Source organism: Neoarius graeffei, chromosome 20, assembly GCF_027579695.1.
Source record: "Neoarius graeffei isolate fNeoGra1 chromosome 20, fNeoGra1.pri, whole genome shotgun sequence".
In the NCBI taxonomy this organism is placed as follows: Eukaryota; Metazoa; Chordata; class Actinopteri; order Siluriformes; family Ariidae; genus Neoarius; species Neoarius graeffei.
This window is the reverse complement of record NC_083588.1, coordinates 42,916,952-42,937,404: the sequence shown is the minus strand read 5'-3', so window position 1 is coordinate 42,937,404 and position 20,453 is coordinate 42,916,952. Positions and strand designations below refer to the sequence as shown.

General features: G+C 43.3%; 1 protein-coding gene across 1 annotated transcript in view; it reads left to right on the top strand.

Annotated features, from left to right (window-relative positions):
* Positions 1-20,453, top strand: part of helz (helicase with zinc finger) — a 161,857-nt gene that overhangs the window by 6,387 nt on the left and 135,017 nt on the right. The window contains exon 2 of the mRNA XM_060901748.1: positions 7,500-7,706. Coding sequence (XP_060757731.1) covers positions 7,518-7,706 — 189 coding nt within the window. The 5' untranslated portion in view covers positions 7,500-7,517. The remainder of the gene's footprint in view (positions 1-7,499; positions 7,707-20,453) is intronic.

Here is a 20,453-nt window from a genome sequence, read left to right as displayed (position 1 = left end):
GTGTTTCAAAAAGTAATTCTACATTGTTAAAATTGAGAATATATATGTCCACAACACTTCTGTTACGTTCTGACTTTGGCATATAAATGTTTTTATTACATCTCAGAAAATTAAAGTTATCTTTTAACATATCATTCATTAAAGATTACATGTTTTGTGACCTGATGGTAAAAAAAAAAGAAATGGTTTTAGGTGAATTTTTAAAAATAAGTTCATGTCCCCATTTCAGTACCCATAAGCGTGGAATCACTCATATAATAAAAAAAATTTTGTGAGAGAGAGAAATAAATATATAAACATGAGATGAGATTTTATCTATTTATATAACTTGTGTTCCTAGGTTTACCTGTCTGCCAGGTTCTTCTCTCACTTTGCTGTATTCAGTTGGTTTTGGTGCTCTTGAACTTTGTTAGAAAACTGTGATCAAGTTTCGGATGATCTCTGAAGTATAAATAAACTGTGTGTGAGAAATGGGCAATTTGAAATTTTAATAATTGTACATGCACTCAATGGTGTCTAACTTTATTTTAGAAAATCATGGCATTGTTGCTTGATTCCTTCTCAGGATGGACGATTGAGCACCAAATGCAGCGATTTTGCTGCACACAAAACCAAGAGTGCCAGTACTTAATGTTAGTGCAAATACAGCAAATATCGAGGGCACGTTTTATGTGACTAAATTCGAGTGGTGTTCTTTTGGTAATATAGTGCACAACAGTATTATAGGGGTGTTCACACGGCAACTTTTACTCCGGTGTAGCACCGGGGCTGCCCCGGTAGAGCGTTCACACGGTACAAAGTTATACCGGTGTAGCCCCTGAAAGCTGCTTAAACCGGTGCAAATCTAACCCTGCTCGGGAGGTGGTTTAAGAAATGTACTCCGGAGTAAATGCTAGTTTGCGGGGCAGCACCGATATAAAATGGGACGTCTGAACGCTACAGGGGTAGACTCGCTACGCGTGAGGAGAGTTGATTACATACGGGCATTGCATAATTTGCATCCTGGTATTTTGCGCTTCCAAAATGGCGAATATCAACAACAACAGAACTGCGTGTCTTCCAGTGTTGCCAGATTTGGCAGTTTTAAGTGCATTTTGACGGATTTGAACATATTTTGGGCTGGAAAACGTCAGCAATATCTGGCAACACTGGTGTCTTCATCCACGTTGTTTTCCCAGCGCTTGGTGATGCCATGACAACCGGGAAAAAGAAGTACAGTTTCACGCATGCGCATATTTCATTTCCGCATTATTACTATCGGAAATGATAGTAATAATGATAGGAAATGATAGTAATAAAAGGAAATATCAAAACTTTATTACTATCAAAGGAAATGATAGTAATAGTTTTTGCTACTATAACACGGTCGCAGAAACTGCCGTGTGAACGCAAGTGGGGCTGCACCGGTGCTAACACGCTTCTCTCTAGTAAGCAGGTTTGTGACGTGTGAACGCTGCGCAAAATTTACACCGGTGTAAGATATATCGCAACAAAATACATCGGTGCAGCATCGATGCAAATATGTGCCGTGTGAACACCCTATTTGTTACACTCTGTGTCGTAAATGCTTACGCAGTGAAGCCGGCAAATTTTCAGTGGATCATGAGTTTAAAAAAAATGTAATCAAGCCGTATATGATCGATCCATCTTCAGTAGCCACATTTTCCTGGTCAGGATTCGATGCAGACCTGGAGCACTTTCTAGAAACAGGTGGTGTAATAGCCCGTTCCCACTCGCATTGAAAACTAAATTTTTCACCATGATGGTGTCCTATGAGGGATGGGAACAAAACGGCAAAGTTGAAATCTTAATCGATCCCCTTGTTGACAGAGTAACTTTTACAGAAATCTTTTGTTATGGCTCCACTGGGAATCTGAACCATCAGATTTACGTGTTGTGACCGGTCGAGACGTTGCTGGCGGTGACTTAACTCATTCCCTACGGCAAGCCACTGACAGCGGCTCGGCGAATTTTCCCATTCCCTACGGAAAGCCGGTACTATCGGCTTTGGTGACGTCATACGGAATTCCCTCGGAAACTCCCATAATAAAGCAGTACACGTGAATTTGACCAATCAGAGCCGTAGAGGACTGCACATAGACCACATTTGGATATTATAATTAGCGGGAAACCCCAGAAGTCACGCGTAGGGAAGGTTTATTATATAGGGGTGTGCAAAAATATCGATACGGCGATATATCGCGATACTTTGTCTTCCGATTCAATATCGATACTCAATTTGAATATCGATATTTTTTCAAATAATAAATCATGTTTCAGACGGGTTGTAAATCCAGTACGACTTCCGCACCTCCGCTCCGCGAGGTATCGCTGTGCCACTCCCTCACTGCAAGGCACTCTTCATCTTCTCTTTTTTCCCCGACGGTTGCAGTGAGGAAAAAAAAACAACCAAGCATGGCTGTTAACGTAAACCTAGAGACGCCGCCGAACTTTAAGGCAGATGTTTGGAGGCACTTTGGATTCCAAAGGAAAGGAGAAAAAACAGTGAGCCGGACAAAGAGTACGCACTCTGCAAAACCTGTTTCGCTCCAATTAGATATTCAGGTAACACAACAAACTTGCGAACTTACTTAGCACGACACCACCCCGACATATTAGCTCAGCCGGAGCCACCGAAACCCGACCCGAAGCAAACTACACTGGACAGCGCCAAAGTCCTCCCGTCTACTTCAGTGATGTGTGACTTACTGTAACTGTGAACTTAATTTTGTCATTTAAGGCCAAAGGCAAGAAGCTGCACTTTATTTTGCATTTTCAATTTTAGTGTGTGTGAGACACTGCATTTTATTTTGAGTATTTACTCAAAGTTCAGAAGAAACATGATTCACTGAGGTTTCAGTTCAGTTTCAGTGTGTGGACACTGACCCACACTGCACTTTGTTTCATTGTGCTCAGGGAGACTAACGCTACGTTCACACTGCAAGGCTTAATGCTCAATTCCGATTTTTTTGTGAAATCCGATTTTTTTGTGAGGTCGTTCACATTAACAAATATATGCGACTTGTATGTGATCCTCAGTATGAACGAAAAGCGACCTAAAAGTGTTCCGCATGCGCATTGCAGGATACGACGACGTCACACGCAGTGAGCATGGCCAGTGTTTACGGAAGTAAAACCGCCCGGTTGCGGTATGACTCATCCAATCTAGCTTGAATAGCTGCATCCCCCCAAATGGAAATCAGCTCCCTAACCTCTGCGTCCTTCCATTGAGAAGATTCAGAACCTTCACAGCCCGAAGCGTCCCTCGCATTGATGTCATGCGCAGGGGCGCAGATACGTTTTTTGAACTGGGGGGGGACAAAAAACTGGGGGGGACAAAGCTGCCAGCAAACCAACCCCAACCCCGATATGCCTGTCAAACTTGTTGTGGGTTACCATAGCAACCAAGCTCGAGCTCGCAACCTGTGCAGTCTGCGCAGCTCAACCAACCGAATATCAGTCTTTGTTTTGTTTTATGTGAGTTGTTGCAACTATGTATACACTGCTGTGCACCTCAATAAACCGAATGGTAATTAGTCTTTTGATTTTTCCGTGAGGTTTGCCTTATGCAAAGAAAGACAGCATAGACGTTTTTTCCTCCCTATAAGTGGGGGGGGACCGAGCGAGGTGAATTTAAATCTGGGTGGGACGAGTCCCACCCGTCCCCCCCTCTATCTGCGCCCGTGATTATGCGCCATGTTGTTGTAACTTTTTTTGAGAGACCCGCCGCCTACTTCAGCGCAGAATAGTGACGTTTGTGGCTTGTTGATGACGTGTAAGTCGGATGAATGCGACCTGGCGGTTCAGACTGAAGCCGCATATGAAAAGAGCGGATAGGAATCGGAATTAGGACCACATATCCAAACGGCCTGGGTCAGATTTGAAAAAATCGGATCTGTGTCGTTCATGTTGTCAATAAAAGATGGGATACAGGTCACATATGGGCGAAAAGATCGGATTTGAGTCACTTCAGCCTGCAGTGTGAACGTAGCCTAAGATGCCCACTGCACTTTTCAATGTGTTCCAGACAGTGTGTTGTTCCTGCAAAATAAGCACAAGTTAAATGTTCTCCGGTATATGTTCTCAAGTTTACAAAGAACAAATTGATATTAGTGTTAGCACTGAAATGTATGTGCAGTCTGCAGTGCAAGTTTTAAGTTTTCATAAAACAATTTGATTCTGCTTGTTAAGCAGCACTGATGTGTCCATGCTTACAGAAAAGTTGAGAATACGAGCTCAGAAATGGGAATTTTCTGTATGTTGTAGTGAAGCAACTCTTGGTTTTGCCAGCAGTGGAATAGAGACAAATATATGTCTGGCAAGAGTGTGTAGTTATGTATGTGAAATGTAATTTTACAGTGGTCAATAAATTCTGATTTTCTTCAGTGACACAGATATCGTGATGTGGTTGAAATTTCTTGCAATATATTGATTATTGCAGAATTGCTGTACCGTGATATTATCGTTATCGTGGGCAAAATATCGCCATAGTATCGTATCGTGAGGTATCTGGTGATACCCAGCCCTATTATTATAGCAGGAATAGACTGCTATAATACTATTATAGTATTTATAATATTATAATATAATATTATGACTGATGCTTGTGAAACCTACCTACTTCAGAATTCTACAAAAATAATTCCATATTTAGAAAGGATAGGTTTCAAGGACTCGGTAAATGTATACTTTTCTACCTCTAAAATTATTTGTTATGGAGAGATAGAGACATTTAACTGAATATACCCATCAAATTGGTGATTTTTCACAAGTATTCCATCAAAACGTGACTGAAAAAAAATTGAAGTGTTCCGTACGGAATGAGTTAAATGAGGTAGCAGCGGCATTACTCGCACTACTTCAATGTAAAGCAACTGGCAGCAAACCCAAAACAATTGGGAGATACAGTGGGAGGACTGTATACACAGCGGATACATTCCAGGATTTAACGTGGATCGCCGAAACCGTAGATAGGAGCGAACCGTACGGTATATAAAGCTTGTTTTTCATGTGCATGCATGCCTGAAATAAGTTATAATAATGTACTGTAATAAGTGATTTTGTCGGGCGGCACGGTGGTGTAGTGGTTAGCGCCGTCGCCTCACAGCAAGAAGGTCCAGGTTCGAGCCCCGGGGCCGGCGAGGGCCTTTCTGTGTGGAGTTTGCATGTTCTCCCCGTGTCCGCGTGGGTTTCCTCCGGGTGCTCCGGTTTCCCCCACAGTCCAAAGACATGCAGGTTAGGTTAACTGGTGACTCTAAATTGACCGTAGGTGTGAATGTGAGTGTGAATGGTTGTCTGTGTCTATGTGTCAGCCCTGTGATGACCTGGCGACTTGTCCAGGGTGTACCCCGCCTTTCGCCCGTAGTCAGCTGGGATAGGCTCCAGCTTGCCTGCGACCCTGTAGGACAGGATAAAGCGGCTACAGATAATGAGATGAGATGAAGTGATTTTCTCTCGCACATGAACAGGGTTCTGACATTTCCACTTGTATATCATGGTTGAGAAACAAATATGGATACAAGTGCAGGAACCCTATATTTACACCGGATGGTTAAAAAAAAAAAGGCATGAAAACGCGAGCGTAGAAGTGAGGGAAAATGACGTGCGTTAGCATGGAAAATAAAAATAAACACGACAAACTAACAGAAGCCGGGATTTAAATAAGGAGGGTAATAAGTGAAAAAGTGAGCGTGTGTGGTTAATGCTGTTTGAGCAGGGTGTGTGAGGGGCCATACTTGAGTGAATCAGCGGATACAGTGGTCCGACTTTGTCAGCAAAAATGTTATAAAGAGCCTTTGCTTGAACAAAACAAATGTTCAGAAATAGGAAGACAAGTCTTTCGACAGAGCCATGATGCAGCTTGACTCATCCCATGTTGCTAACTAGCTAATATCTCAGGTGGGGTTTACATTAGACCGTATCAGCGGATCATCAGATTAACGTTTTTAAAACGATTCGCGTGCACACAGCAACGCCAATACACGATTCGCGTGCACACAGCAACGCCAATACACGATTCGCGTGCATACAGCAACGCCAATACACAGATACGCTAATCACATGACCACGTAAGTTGAAATGTGTCAGTGCGGCTCAGCGCTTCCTCCTCAGCGGCTGCGCTCCAAATCACTCCGCCCTGAACAGCGAGTGCCCTCTGGAGGGTGCGCACTCCGGCCCTGCGCAGCTCACAGAGCGCGCGAGTGAAGCGCACGAGCAGTGATTCGGGACTGAGCCGCTGTGTGTGTGAGCCCAGTGCATATCGGGCATGCGCAAGTCACTCGCCACTTGCAAATGGAAGGATGTGTAGGTATCATGCCGCCATCTTGTGTCAGAACTACAATTCCCAGGCAACTTCCGTGTGACCTACGTCACGCGTGGGCGGGATCACCTACGGATGGCAAGCCTAAAGACAATCATAACTACACAATGGGCAGTATTTGCATCTTACCATGAACAACATTAAGAATGACAAAGCAAAGCATTATATTCATACTTTTATACTCTTTAATGAAAAACAAAAAGGTGATACAAGGCGGAAACGATAGCAGGAAGTGAAGTCCGCGCCGTTTTTCAGCAGTCGCGTCACATGACCAACATGGCATGAACAACGCCAGCGAATCAGGAAGGTGGATGTCACAGTGACGTCGTCCAGTGACGACGTCAGCTAGAGCTCAGCACAGCGTTTCCTCGTATCTCAATGTTTACACAGCACCGGATCAGATACGAACTGGGTTGAATACGTGGGCCCTGGCGGATTCAAGTTGTTCCGCCTGTGGAGTCGTTTCCCGGCGTTTTAATGTGAACGGACAGTGCATCCGCGACGAAAACGAGACGGATACGGTCTAATGTAAACCCCGCCTCAGCTTGGGGTTTTCACAACAATGGATGTGCTGTCTTGTTAATTATATGTCCTATCCGGTCTTGCATGGATCACGCTCAGTAGCATTTGATTAAATACAGTAGGGTGGGAATACGCGATATCCAATATTCTGTTATGGGAAACTGAGTGGGAATGAAAATTGATCTATTCTGTGGTGTTTTTACCGCATACGCTAATGTGTTTTGTATGTGAAAGGAGCTTAAGACACACCCGAGGTGGGATACCAGTCCATTCAGTCCAGGGCACGCACACATTCACACACTCCATTTCGAGTCGCCAGCCATATACCAACATGTCATTGCGAGGTGAAAGGAAACGGGAGAACCTGGAGGAAATCCATGCAGACATGGGGAGAACGTGTGAAACTCCACACGGACAGTAACCTGAATTTGGGATCAAGTGACAGGAAAAAGTTGCTGTGCGTAAATGAAGGTCAACAAATCAGAACATGTTAACTGTATATTAAAGTTGTATGATCTGGTTTCCTGAAGCTGCGATTTTTATCTTGATACATTTTCAGTACTTGATAGAACCCTCAGAGCAGCTCAGGAAATCTAGAAAACGGTCCGTACCGGATGTGGCCGCTGCCGTAACACCTCGCTCTGTATCTCCACCTTAGATACTCTGTCCCAGAGTCATGGAGGACAGGAGGCCCCAGAAGTCATGTGAAGAGGCCGTTGGATCGTTAGTGAGGCAGGAGTATGTGGCAGCGGTGGACCACAGCACGGAGGCCCTGCTGGCCATTGGATCGACCCCACCCACCCCCAAAACAACCCTCCTCCGCAAGTGTGCGCTCCTCTACCGCATAGCAGCCCTGCTTCAGCTGGTGAGCTCCCAACATCCCAACCGTTCATTTAAATTTTGGCAGAACACACTCTGCTCTGTTATTCTTGGCTTTGTACATGTGTTTCTTGTTTTAATTCGAACTGACTTTGAGTAATCAGCAGCACATGACCTTTTCGAAAAATTTTTGAATTAAATTAAAAAAAAAAAAGCACGAATATGTCAGATCCTCTTGTGCATCCACAGTCTACGTACTTGTTTTAACTTGTCAGATTTTGTTCACAGGTTAAATATAACCAGAGACAGTCCTCAAAATGGCTTCCTAACTCAGCATTTTTCAGTCCTGGTCCTGGGGTATCACCACCCACACTTCACAGTTTGGTATTTTCACTTCTCTGACTCGCCCATTTCATCTGAGTTCAAGCTTCTCAATTAGCTGATGAGCTATGAGCAGGGTAAACAGCAAAACCCTGAATTGATCAATTGGCCTAAGCCAGGTAGAAATTCTGGCCTGATTTTGCTGTTGCAGGCAAAAAATTGCAAATCCTTAAGTATTCTTTGGTTGTGAATTAAAGTAGCTGGTGTTTAAATGCATAATGTGACGTGCTCATTGGCAGCTGACAAGAAAGATCTGGCAGTGTCAGAAAATTTCTGATCAAAAGGTCAATGTGACTGCTCCAAACTCCTTTCCTTAAAGCTCATAGGCAACGGTTTTAATTTTATGCACATTTGAAACTTTATATGTTAAAAAACCCTCTGTAATTTTCTTCTTCTCCCAAGAAGTATTGTTAATAAGTAATAATTAAAATAAGTTAGTGCGGATCGCGGCGAATTTCTGTTCAGCTATTTTCGTGACCGCTCGGTGCGTGATGTCATTTAGGACAAACAAACCACTTGAGTTGAGTCCACTTCTGTTTACTTACATTGCCATTCGGCTTGAGTGCAGACGTGCGTTCAGGAATTTCCAAAGAAAAACCATGCCTTGTTGTTGTGCAGTGAACTGTAACAGGACCGGTTCAGGAAGAAGTTTTTACCTTTTTCTGAGAGAGGAAAAGAGGCAGAGAGAGTGGATTGGCTTTTTCCGGAAGAGGAGAAGAGGCAGAGCGAGAGGATTGGCATTTTCTGAAAAAGCTGAAGAGGTGGAGCGAGTGGATTGGCGTTTTCCAGAAGAGGAGAAGAGGCAGAGCGAGAGGATTGGCATTTTCCGAAAAAGGAGAAGAGGTGGAGCAAGTAGGTTGGCTTTTTCCGGAAGAGGAGAAGAGGTGGAGCGAGTGGGTTGGCTTTTTCCGAAAAAGGAGAAGAGGTGGAGCGAGTGGGTTGGCTTTTTCCGAAAAAGGAGAAGAGGCGGAGCGAGTGGGTTGGCTTTTTCCGAAAAAGGAGAAGAGGCGGAGCGAGTGGGTTGGCTTTTTCCGAAAAAGGAGAAGAGGCGGAGCGAGTAGGTTGGCTTTTTCCGAAAAAGAAGAGGCGGAGCGAGTGGGTTGGCTTTTTCCGAAAAAGGAGAAGAGGCGGAGCGAGTGGGTTGGCTTTTTCCGAAAAAGGAGAAGAGGCGGAGCGAGTGGGTTGGCTTTTTCCGAAAAAGGAGAAGAGGCGGAGCGAGTGGGTTGGCTTTTTCCGAAAAAGGAGAAGAGGCGGAGCGAGTGAGTTGGCTTTTTCCGAAAAAGGAGAAGAGGCGGAGCGAGTGGGTTGGCTTTTTCCGAAAAAGAAGAGGCGGAGCGAGTGGGTTGGCTTTTTCCGAAAAAGGAGAAGAGGCGGAGCGAGTGGGTTGGCTTTTTCCGAAAAAGGAGAAGAGGCGGAGCGAGTGGGTTGGCTTTTTCCGAAAAAGAAGAGGCGGAGCGAGTGGGTTGGCTTTTTCCGAAAAAGAAGAGGCAGAGCGAGTAGGTTGGCTTTTTCCGAAAAAGAAGAGGCGGAGAGTGAGAATTGTGCGCGTGAAGCCAGAGGGTTGTTTTTTTCTGGAAGAGGCGGAGAGAGTGGATTGTGCACGTGAAACAAAATCAAGCAGTCAAAGAAGAAACGGAGCAGCAACGCTCAAGCAAAAAGGAGAAGATTGGAGGTAAACATTTTTACTTTTGCTTGCAATTGACAAGTCAAGAATCCTGAGGGATCCTGTACAATCACTGTGGAAATGAGACAAAGGGATATTTCCTCGCTTAGAGTCGGCTATAAATAGTATAATGCCGCGGATGGCAGGCTAATGTGGCCTACCGGCGCACTGTCCAGTAATCGTTCCCCATATCCACTAGGGAGGGCGGTTTAATTATTCTTCAAAAGGGCTCTTATTTAGTATTACGACGAAAGTAGGAATTTATCATAACTACCAGGATAAATCGTTTGGGCGCGAGTCTTGTCGAGGTCCAGGGTCACCGCGATCAGAGTCGGCCGAGTCGCTGTCCGATTCCGAGGCCGCACGGTCAAACCAGTGAGCCACATTCACCGATTGCTTCGCAACGGCCATAGGTTCATACGTATATGGTTTCACCTCTCGATATTCAATCTGGAGAGTTCCTACTTCAAAATCACTATCGCTTTCAGACATTTTACACAACCTCTCACGACCAAAGTCCGTACACGTGTGCTCGGTTCGCAGGTAAACACAGAGCTGCTCCCGGTCTGTTTGGCTTAAATGACGTCACGACGGCGGTCCCCTGGCGGTGAAAGTGCGCATACTGTAAGTGAGACGTAAACAAACCTTTGGAAATTGGGCAAAACAGTATATTTTAACCATTTTATTCAATTTTAGGGTGCAAATTAGACACCAGGAAGATTGAATTCACTTTTTGGGTCGTCGTTCTAGACAATCAAGTTGATATTCTAGGTTTCACCTCAGACCGTTGCCTATGACCTTTAAGTGTGGGGTTTTTTTTGTTTTTTGTTTTTTTTGTGTGTGTGCGGGTATATCATTAGAGGATCTTTGTCATGTAATCTGACATGAACACACATTATCGTAGTCTTATCAAATTGATCATCTCCTACAGTATGACAAGTAATTATCTTAAAACACTGCTGAAATCACACACTGTGAAACAGACTTTGTGTAACAGCCGTCTAATGAGGACCCCAAGTAAGGGTGTGGGTTTTTTTTTTTTTAAATGTTTTATTTTGTGATGATAAATCGTGATGCAAATGTAATTATTTAAATCATTGAAATAAAAAAAAAGGAATCGTGATGATTATCAGGCCGCGTTATTCGTTTTTCCTAACTGTAATTACGTTATTGGAAAGCAGAGGGCATGATAGCAGGAATACGCATGACTTCAACCGAGGCAAAAGTAACACAGCTCTAATGCTGCAACACCACATGCACAAAAAAAGATCTAAAATGGGAAAGAGCTGCCGTGTGATTGACTGTACAAATAGATTTAAGAGAAAAATCCGAGCTCTCTTTTTGCAGACTGCTGAAAGTGAAAGAAAAGAGAAGAAAAATGGAGGTAGTACAAATGTTCATAAAAGTTTATTAATGAAGGGCCTATTTGTTATTAACTTTCATTTTTTAATAAATGGAATATTTTAGTTAAGGGGTTATTATATTTTATTCCAACTTTTACAAATGTGGGCAAATAATTACTGTTGGCTATTAATAAAATCAAGTTGGGTTTTTTAAAAATTATTTTTCAATTTAAATTTAACAAAGAAATATTTAAGTTGATGAAGAACAGGAAAATGTTGCTTTTTTTGGTGGTAATTTTTTTTTTCCCCAAAAATATAAAGGGGAAATTCAGATCGTGAATCATTACACAGGGTTTTTTCTAGAAAAATTTAGTATGAGGGCGCTCACCATGGCGGGGGGATGTCCGTCGTCCCCCCCCGCCGCACGAAGCCTTTGAAAAATTGAGGCTACAATGGGACATTCTGAGGCTATCTGAGAGGGAAATTGTAACAAATTGTCAACATTTAAAAAGAAAGAAGTAATCTTCTGCCCCGGACAGTCTTTGGCTTTCTTCCGTTTCGTGCCACGGGATGACATCTTTAAATGTCCAAGTGTCAACAAAAACAACTCGCGAACTACTTCTGTCAAAAGCTCCCGCGCCGGTGGCTGAAAGGTCATTCAGTCTCGAGAAATCTCGCTCTACAAGTCAGCTGACCTTGTATGTAACCCATGTCAAATCTCGCGAGAGCAGCCGCGACAAGTAAACAACTAAACAACATGGCGCCTCAGTCTGGAAAACGCCAATTCAGATTGTTTTTGCACCGTCTGGCGGTGTATCTACTATGATTGGAATATTTTTAGAGTAATTATAACGTGTTTGATGATCAGACACATTGTCACGTGGTATTGCTGGGATGTTTTCACGGAGAAAAGATCGTTTTGAGAAAGACTGCATGTTGTGCAGTAGCATATAAGTGCATGGCCTAAGTGTGACTTGGGGTTCAGTCGGCATTTCGGTAAGGGGGCGCACACCAAGAGTAAGAGGGCGCAGCGCCCCTGTTCCCCGGTTTAGACGAAAGCCTGATTACATGCCTAGAATTTGGTGATTGCAGTTGGATCACACATGCTGCACACTTGACATTACAACACTTATGTGGCTGATGGCAATGTAGATGCACTGTCACCTCTGATAGAAACTTTTCAGTGGTGGGTTTCCCAAAAGCCTCTTAATACTAAGAGCATCTTAAAGGGGAATTGAAGGCAAATTTTATTATCAAAATTCAATTTCTCATTTTATTAAATGTAGGAATGCATTTCTGACAGCTATTTTGTCGCTGCTACAGCAAGTTATGAATGTTTGAAATATGCTCTGTAATATATCAGTGCGTATGTCAAAACAATGGCCGTAAACAAGATTCGTTGAGACCTGTGTGAGACATCGTAGGACGGAAGTAAAACGTACAGCGGAAATCAAAGTGACCAACATCTGCTAACATTGTCAAAAGACGCGCGCGCCCTCTTTCGAATGCTAACGCAATCAAGCCGGAAGTTTTCCCTGTGTCCGAACTCGCTCCCTACTCACTATATAGTGCGGACGCCATTTTGTAGTGCTGTCCGAAACCTTAGTGAGGATTATGTGGGAAATGCGCTCAGTATAGTATGTATTTATTACAAAAATACATGCACGTATTTATCATTTTGAAAACCCACCAGCTGCCTAATCTGGCACGTTTTAATTGTGCGACAGTAATGACGTAAATACCAGCGATCCGGCCGCTGTGTAAACAGTCTTCAAAATGGCGGCACTGACACTTCACGTTTGAAGTCTCACACAAGTCTCGTGAAGATCGCACGGGTAAGCGACGCCTGCCGTGGACCATACGAACTATATTCAGCATGGCTAAAAAACGAAAAGTAGAGCCCTGCACTCCCGCGGGAGTCCCGCGGGACCCGACGCAAAGCAGTGCGGCGCGGGACAAATTTTGAAAGCTCATTGCGGGTGTGGGCGGGAGGGGGAGTGCACAATGCGGGAGCGGGCGGGAGAGGTGATAAGCTGCAGTCCCACTAACTAAAAACGTGTTTAAAATAAAATTTATAAATTATTAATTTATGTCTATCATATATAATTTGTGCTGGATATTTTATATGGCATTAATAAAAACATTTTAAAGGGGAACAGAGGGCAATATATAGAGTAAATATAACGATAAAACACACATTAACGAACCTTATTCAAGACTTAAAGTTTTTTGTTCTAAGGTTGGAAAGTTATAGTGTTTTGAAAGTAGCTCGAGCAAACTATTTCCGCAGTTTGAACAGTCCGCCATGATATTAATTTTATCCAATCAGAATGCACGTTCATTTTCTCTGCGTAACACTCATGACGTGTGCATGTGCCCAGTTGTGTTGGCTTATTGAGGTTGGGACTAGCACGTGTGAATCGGAAAGTAGGATGAATTGTAAGTGATCGGCTACACAAACTGGTTCAAACTGGTACCCTTCTAAGCCATAGCCTGCTTGCAGTGTGTCTTGCGGGATCTCTTCGTATGATTCGACAGAGCTGTCGCTTTCACTTGATGCGCCCGATGCCATGATTACACGCTTCTCTCCTAGTGCAGTGGGTAGGGCTGACGTCACGGCCTTTTAAAAATGGCGACTCTTGTGCCGTTTAGCGTACCGACTATTATATTTACAATGACCAAGATATTTCGTTGTTTTCTAGCAGGCTTTTGTCTAAACGGGGGAACAGGGGCGCTGCGCCCTCTTACTCTCGGCGTGCGCCCCCTTACCGACTCCGTGAAAACATCCCAGCAACTCTACGTGACAATGTGTCTGATCATCAAATACTTTATAATTGCTCCAAAAATATTCCAATCATAGTAGATACACCGCCAGACGGTGCAAAAACAATCCGAATTGGCGTTTTCCAGACTGAGGCGCCATGTTGTTTAGTTGTTGCAGCTGCTCTCGCGAGATTTGACATGGGTTACATACAAGGTCAGCTGACTTGTAGAGCGAGATTTCTCGAGACTGAATGACCTTTCACCCACCGGCGCGGAAGCTTTTGACAGAAGTAGCTCGCGAGTTGTTTTTGTTGACACTTGGGCATTTAAAGACGTCATCCCGCGGCACGAAGCGGAAGAAAGCCAAAGACTGTCCAGGGCAGAAGATGATTACTTCTTTCTTTTTCAATGTTGACAGACAATTTGTTCCAATTTCCCTCTCAGATACTCAGAATGTCCCATTGGAGCATTTTTCAAAGGCTTTGCACGGTGGGGGGGGGACAACCGGCACCATCCCTCCCCCCCCCTTCGCTCCCTCGCCATGGTGAGCGCCCTCATACTAAATTTTTCTAGAAAAAAACCCTGTCTAGTATATAAATTTGATAGAATACTTAAGAATACGTTACTTTGTCACATCAGCAACTGTATATATTATATTTGGTACCCCTTTAAGATGCCTAAATTTGCGGATGTGGTCTTATCTCGCGTACGTTTCCGATTCCTTTCCGCTCTTCCATGTTTGAGATCTCCGATCACGGCAGAAGAGCAGAGCTCCTCTAGTGAAGCTCACAGTGCTTCAGAAGTAAGTGCTGCTTTAAAAAGAGGTACATTGCTTGAAACGCACCCCTGAACGTGAGCTGTAGATATTTATGCTCAAATCCACTCAAAGTAGGGGGCGGGGCACCATCACGCTGTGTCTTTAAATTATATTAATTTCTTATAGGCCTACTTGTATTTCCTAGAATGTAAATGTGAGGAGTGACATATAAGCTATGTGCAATGTACAATATTCTTAATATCCACTGTAGATTTTGGTAGGTGTGTTGGGCATCTCTGTAAAGCCTCAGCTACGCATGCCGCCTGGCAACGCGCACCCTCGCTACGTGCGCTGGGTGAAGGATCGGTCAGTGGAGAGCTCAGCTAAGCTCAGCATGTTTAATTCCCCAAGCCAATGACAAGAACTTTCCTCAGAAATAACGCGAACGTCTGCATCATGCGGGATTTGCGGGCGGGAGCGGGACAAAATATGGCAGGTGGGAGCGGGACTGAAAATCATAACTCTTTGCGGGAGCGGGACTGAAAATTCTGTCCCGCGCAGACCTCTACCGAAAAGGCTGAAAAGTGTAATATGATATGCCGATACGAGTCACAATATAAGGTTAATAAAACTGAAAACGTAATTGAATAACACGCTAATTAAGAAATAAAGCAAGTTTCAAAATGACTTCAGTTCCCCTTTAACCAGGAGAGCGAGTGTTTATTGTGCTGCTCCTCGACCATTTAACGATAATCTTTGTGCTCCGATGCTTTCAGGAAACTTGGCACGGGTCGATTCCTGTAGAACTGTGCTGTAAGTTCAGCGTTCCAGTTTTATAAACTCTTATTATAGGATACAGTGCCAATATTTCAATGCAATAAAGGGTTATGGTGTTTATTTCCATCATGATGATAATGCTTATCTGTTGTACTTGGTAGGGGTGGAAAGGTGGGCTTCCACACAGTATATGATTTCTGTTCATAAAGCAGCATTTGGATATTTGACTGTACGGTACAACTGGATCTGCTGTGATACCGTATGATATGATTTAGTAGCCTCTGATAGAAATGTGAACAATTTTGTTGATTTGATGATGATGATGGCATGAAAAACCTGTTTTTAAAGTATCAGCGTTCTGGGAAAATCAACTTGCTAGGCTGCTAAATTATTTAGTTGTCAGTTTAAAAATATGAAGTAGTTTTACTCCAACATGTAATACAGACCTCAGACGTACATTAGCGCACACAATAGTGCTCTTCTGTCATACTTAGAAATCCATTAAGGAGTGCCCCAAAGCACTACATACACCAGACCTGGGCATTTTCTGGCCCGCGGGCCGCATCCGGCCCTTTGGTTCATTCTGACCGGCCCGCGCAAGGTTAATTAGAAATTACAAAATAAACGTATTTTCTAATTTTACCTCAAGCATGGACTGAATGTGCATCGCTTTTATTTTGAAGTTGTGTTCAACAAAAACGCAATGCGCGCGACATGAACATGACATGAAATCCCACGAAACCTAATCCCGCGATAACTACTTCCGTAATTTGTCCAGACCAACCACAAACTTGTACGTCATCCTTCAAACGGTCCAGCCAATCACATAGTCAGTACGTTTACATGCACGTCCAAATCGAGCTGCTGTTGGTAATCGAGCAAAGGGTCCCAGCAGGGGTGCCAGAGAAATCCAATCCTACATGCACAAGTGAAATCGGGCTATTGTGCAAGGTGCATTGTGCACCCGAGCCACACGTGGCGCTACACGCCCCATCGTGTTGGTACACTTCCGGTTGTCGTCATGAAGAAGAGCTATAGTGTTGCCAGATACTGCTGACGTATTCCAGCCCAAAACACGTTAAAATCCACTAAAATGCACTTAAAACCCCCAATCTGGCAACACTGGCAGTTCCGTGCTCAAGCTGTTAGGCTTGCTCTAACAGACTGTATGGCTACAAACTGTCCGGCGCAGACCACTGTTTTGTAAGACAACTTATTTTGCACAATAATATTTTTCTAAAGTCCATTTTTTGCTTACACAAAAAATTTTTTTTTTTGCTTACAATTTAACTTATGTCTTAATAAACACACAAAAAGTTCAATTGTTTTGTTTTTATTGACATTCTTCAGATGTTGGATATATATATATATATATATATATATATATATATATATATATATATACACACACACACAGTGGGGCAAAAAAGTATTTAGTCAGCCACCAATTGTGCAAGTTCTCCCACTTAAAAAGATGAGAGAGGCCTGTAATTTTCATCATAGGTACACTTCAACTATGAGAGACAGAATGGGGGGAAAGAATCCAGGAAATCACATTGTAGGATTTTTAATGAATTAATTGGTAAATTCCTCGGTAAAATAAGTATTTGGTCACCTACAAACAAGCAAGATTTCTGGCTCTCACAGACCTGTAACTTCTTCATTAAGAGGCTCCTCTGTCCTCCACTCGTTACCTGTATTAATGGCACCTGTTTGAACTCATTATCAGTATAAAAGACACCTGTCCACAACCTCAAACAGTCACACTCCAAACTCCACTATGGCCAAAACCAAAGAGCTGTCAAAGGACACCAGAAACAAAATTGTAGACCTGCACCAGGCTGGGAAGACTGAATCTGCAATAGGTAAGCAGCTTGGTGTGAAGAAATCAACTGTGGGAGCAATTATTAGAAAATGGAAGACATACAAGACCAATGATAATCTCCCTCGATCTGGGGCTCCACACAAGATCTCACCCCGTGGGGTCAAAATGATCACAAGAACGGTGAGCAAAAATCCCAGAACCACACGGGGGGGGGGCTAGTGAATGACCTGCAGAGATCTGGGACCAAAGTAACAAAGGCTACCATCAGTAACACACTACGCCGCCAGGGACTCAAATCCTGCAGTGCCAGACGTGTCCCCCTGCTTAAGCCAGTACATGTCCAGGCCCATCTGAAGTTTGCTAGAGAGCATTTGGATGATCCAGAAGAGGATTGGGAGAATGTCATATGGTCAGATGAAACCAAAATAGAACTTTTTGGTAAAAACTCAACTTGTCGTGTTTGGAGGAGAAAGAATGCTGAGTTGCATCCAAAGAACACCATACCTACTGTGAAGCATGGGGGTGGAAACATCATGCTTTGGGGCTGTTTTTCTGCAAAGGGACCAGGACGACTGATCCGTGTAAAGGAAAGAATGAATGGGGCCATGTATCGTGAGATTTTGAGTGAAAACCTCCTTCCATCAGCAAGGGCATTGAAGATGAAACATGGCTGGGTCTTTCAGCATGACAATGATCCCAAACACACCACCCGGGCAACAAAGGAGTGGCTTCGTAAGAAGCATTTCAAGGTCCTGGAGTGGCCTAGCCAGTCTCCAGATCTCAACCCCATAGAAAATCTTTGGAGGGAGTTGAAAGTCCATATTGCCCAGCGACAGCCCCAAAACATCACTGCTCTAGAGGAGATCTGCATGGAGGAATGGGCCAAAATACCAGCAACAGTGTGTGAAAACCTTGTGAAGACTTACAGAAAACGTTTGACCTCTGTCATTGCCAACAAAGGATATATAACAAAGTATTGAGATGAACTTTTGTTATTGACCAAATACTTATTTTCCACCATAATTTGCAAATAAATTCTTTAAAAATCAGACAATGTGATTTTCTGGATTTTTTTTTCTCATTTTGTCTCTTATAGTTGAGGTATACCTATGATGAAAATGACAGGCCTCTCTCATCTTTTTAAGTGGGAGAACTTGCACAATTGGTGACTGACTAAATACTTTTTTGCCCCACTGTGTATATATATATATATATATATATATATATATATATATATATATATATATATATATATATATATATAGACACACACACAAATACAATGACTTGTTTATGTACACAATTCACAGCTATGCAACAGCTGTACAGATGTATTTGGTGATACAGTAAGTGAGCTAAATTTTAACAGTGCAAACAATGCCACAAAAAGAAAAGATTCATGCCGTTGTCATGCCGACCGAGGCTGTTGTGTTTCCCTTGTGGTCTCGTCACTCATCACTTCCGGAAGGGGCAGTGCTGAAGTAAGTAGCTCGAATACGTAGCTCAATAGGGTTTACATGCACTAAGTAGCTCGGCAGAAATCGCATAAACTAGGTCGTGTAGCTCGATTCTGAGAAATCAAGTTCGGTTCAATTTCAGCCGAATTAAGGTGAATACATGGCATTTTGAACTTCGATTTCAGTCGAGCAACGGCAGAAATTCGATTCTCTCTATGTGCATGTAAACGCACTGATTGTGACGTCACCAGCAGGCGCCGGAGCCCGAGCCGATCTGTAGATCTGATACCTACACCCACCTATACCGAATGGACTGATAATCATCTGTCAGCTGTGCTTCGCATCTCCACCTCAGACATTCAACCTGACTCTGATGCACTCGCTAAAGACCAACAGAGACTAGATTTCTCTCACTGAACAAATAAAAAACACCAAATGAGGTGATTAGACTACAAATGTGGGCATCATTATTATAATATGATGTATCTTGTTTGATATTTGGAGTAGAAAGACAATATTGTGATGTCTTTATTGTGTTTTGGGGTGAATGTGACTGAAAAAAAATGGTACAAACGTTCACATTTTGTTAACCATTGTTTTGGGAAATTTGATTGAATAAATGACATTTTTTGTAAGGCAACCTCGTTTCTTCCATACTCTTACCAGTCTTAGCAGCTTGTAAAAACAATGTTATTTACTGCTTTATATAAAGAAATACAATTAATATTATGCAGAATTTAGTTCAGCCTTTTGGTCCGGCCCTCCACAGAATTTTCTGTTTCTCATGTGGCCCCATGGAAAAAATAATTGCCCACCCCTGACATACACAGTCTGTATGCAGTTTGTTTATTTTTATGCACAGATCTGAAACGATAACTTTTTTGTGTACAAGTATTAACACCCTGTATCTCACTGATTTCCTGAACATGACTCTAAGCTAGCCTAGTACTCCTGGACTGTTCAGGGCTTTCACTGAGTGCACATCACGGGTAAATTCAGGAGCAAGATCAATGTAATTCTCCTATTTTATATTAAACTTTGGTCAAATATCTGTAACATTCTGCATTCTCTGCAATTTTTTTTTTTTTACCTTTCGCAATACCAGAAAAATTCAGTTGAAATCAAGCCGTTTGAGGCGAATTGGTCCGCCTCTGAAAAAACTCGGCATTTGGATTTCCTGGCAAACGTTGATTTTCATGACGTCGCGTGCGGGACGCTTCCCTCTGAATCCTACGTCAGCGCTGGTTTGTTTATGAGAAAACGACCTGGTGGTTTTCTGCAAATTTCTTCAACGTAATTGCGTAATTATTAAAATGGTTAACAGATGTATCGTAGGGGCGGCACGGTGGTGTAGTGGTTAGCGCTGTCGCCTCACAGCAAGAAGGTCCGGGTTCGAGCCCTGTGGCCGGCGAGGGCCTTTCTGTGCGGAGTTTGCATGTTCTCCCCGTGTCCGCGTGGGTTTCCTCTGGGTGCTCCGGTTTCCCCCACAGTCCAAAGACATGCAGGTTAGGTTAACTGGTGACTCTAAATTGACCGTAGGTGTGAATGTGAGTGTGAATGGTTGTCTGTGTCTATGTGTCAGCCCTGTGATGACCTGGCGACTTGTCCAGGGTGTACCCCGCCTTTCGCCCGTAGTCAGCTGGGATAGGCTTCAGCTTGCCTGCGACCCTGTAGAACAGGATAAAGCGGCTAGAGATGATGAAATGAGATGTATCGTAGGAAGGTGTAGCAACACCAGTTGATGGGATTAGTACTCATCGTTTTCCAAAAGACGGGACAATGAGAGAGAAATGGGAGCGCTTGGTCCACACAGGCTGTGCACTGAAA